This window comes from Gracilinanus agilis, chromosome 1, assembly GCF_016433145.1.
Source record: "Gracilinanus agilis isolate LMUSP501 chromosome 1, AgileGrace, whole genome shotgun sequence".
Taxonomy (NCBI): Eukaryota; Metazoa; Chordata; class Mammalia; order Didelphimorphia; family Didelphidae; genus Gracilinanus; species Gracilinanus agilis.
This window is the reverse complement of record NC_058130.1, coordinates 149440475-149441620: the sequence shown is the minus strand read 5'-3', so window position 1 is coordinate 149441620 and position 1146 is coordinate 149440475. Positions and strand designations below refer to the sequence as shown.

The 1146-nt window shown below is 37.5% G+C and overlaps 1 protein-coding gene across 1 annotated transcript; it reads left to right on the top strand.

The window, feature by feature from the left end:
- Positions 1 to 204: 204 nt before the first annotated feature.
- Positions 205 to 1146, top strand: LOC123230987 (olfactory receptor 13D1-like). The gene has a single exon (XM_044657189.1). The coding sequence runs from the start codon at positions 205 to 207 to the stop codon at positions 1144 to 1146; it is 942 nt and encodes a 313-aa protein (XP_044513124.1).

Genomic DNA, 1146 nt, shown 5'->3' with positions numbered 1-1146 from the left:
GAATAGATTCAGTTTATATTTATAGTATTTATTACATATGAATAGTTTTAACTGGTCAAGGAAAATAGTAATAAAATATAATAATGAAGAAAAGAAAAAAGTAAAGAAAAACAATACTAGCAAGGAAAATTACTGTTACTTATCATTATCATTTATATGAACTGTCTCTTTCCCTAAATCCATAGGTAACCTGAATACAATAACATGGAAAAGGGGAATTATACACCTGTGGCAGAGTTCTTTATGGTGGGGCTTTCAAATTACCCAGAACTCCAGGTATTTCTTTATATTCTCTGTCTCTTGATGTATTTGGTGATTCTCCTGGGAAATGGCACCCTCCTTATCATCACCATCCTTGACCCTCGCCTCCATACACCTATGTATTTTTTTCTTGGGAACCTCTCCTTTCTGGATATCTGCTACACATCCTCCTCAATCCCTCAAATGCTAGTTAATTTTACATCTGAAAGAAAATCCATCACTTTTATTAGATGTGCATTACAGATGATTTTTGCTCTTGGACTCGGGTGCACAGAGTGCCTGCTGTTGGCTGTAATGGGTTTTGACAGGTTTGTAGCCATCTGCCATCCACTAAGATACACCGTCATCATGAACAAGGGAATCTGTGTTCAAATGGCTTCTTGGACCTGGATGTTAGGATTTCTGGTCGCCTTGGTACAATCTGGACTTGTCTTGATTTTGCCCTTCTGTAATAACATTATTGACCACCTTTTCTGTGAAATTGTAGCCCTTTTGAAGCTTAGCTGTGTAGACATCTCCCTTAATATATTTGTTATGAGAATTGCAGGCATTTTTGTGTTAATCATTCCTCTGCTACTTATTTTCTTCTCTTATGTCTTTATTTTATTCTCTATCCTAAAAATTAAGTCTACTGAGGGGAGGAAAAAGGCCTTTTCCACTTGCTCAGCCCACCTGACAGTAGTGATCTTGTTCTATGGGTCTGCCCTTTTCATGTACATGAAGCCTAAGTCTCAGGGCACTAAGCTTTTTGATGAACTCTTTGGGTTGTCTTACTGGGCATTCACTCCAATGCTGAACCCCATCATCTACAGCCTCAGGAACAAAGAGGTAAAAGGAGCTGTGGAGAAAGTCATAATCAGAAAGTTATATTTAAAGAAATTGTAA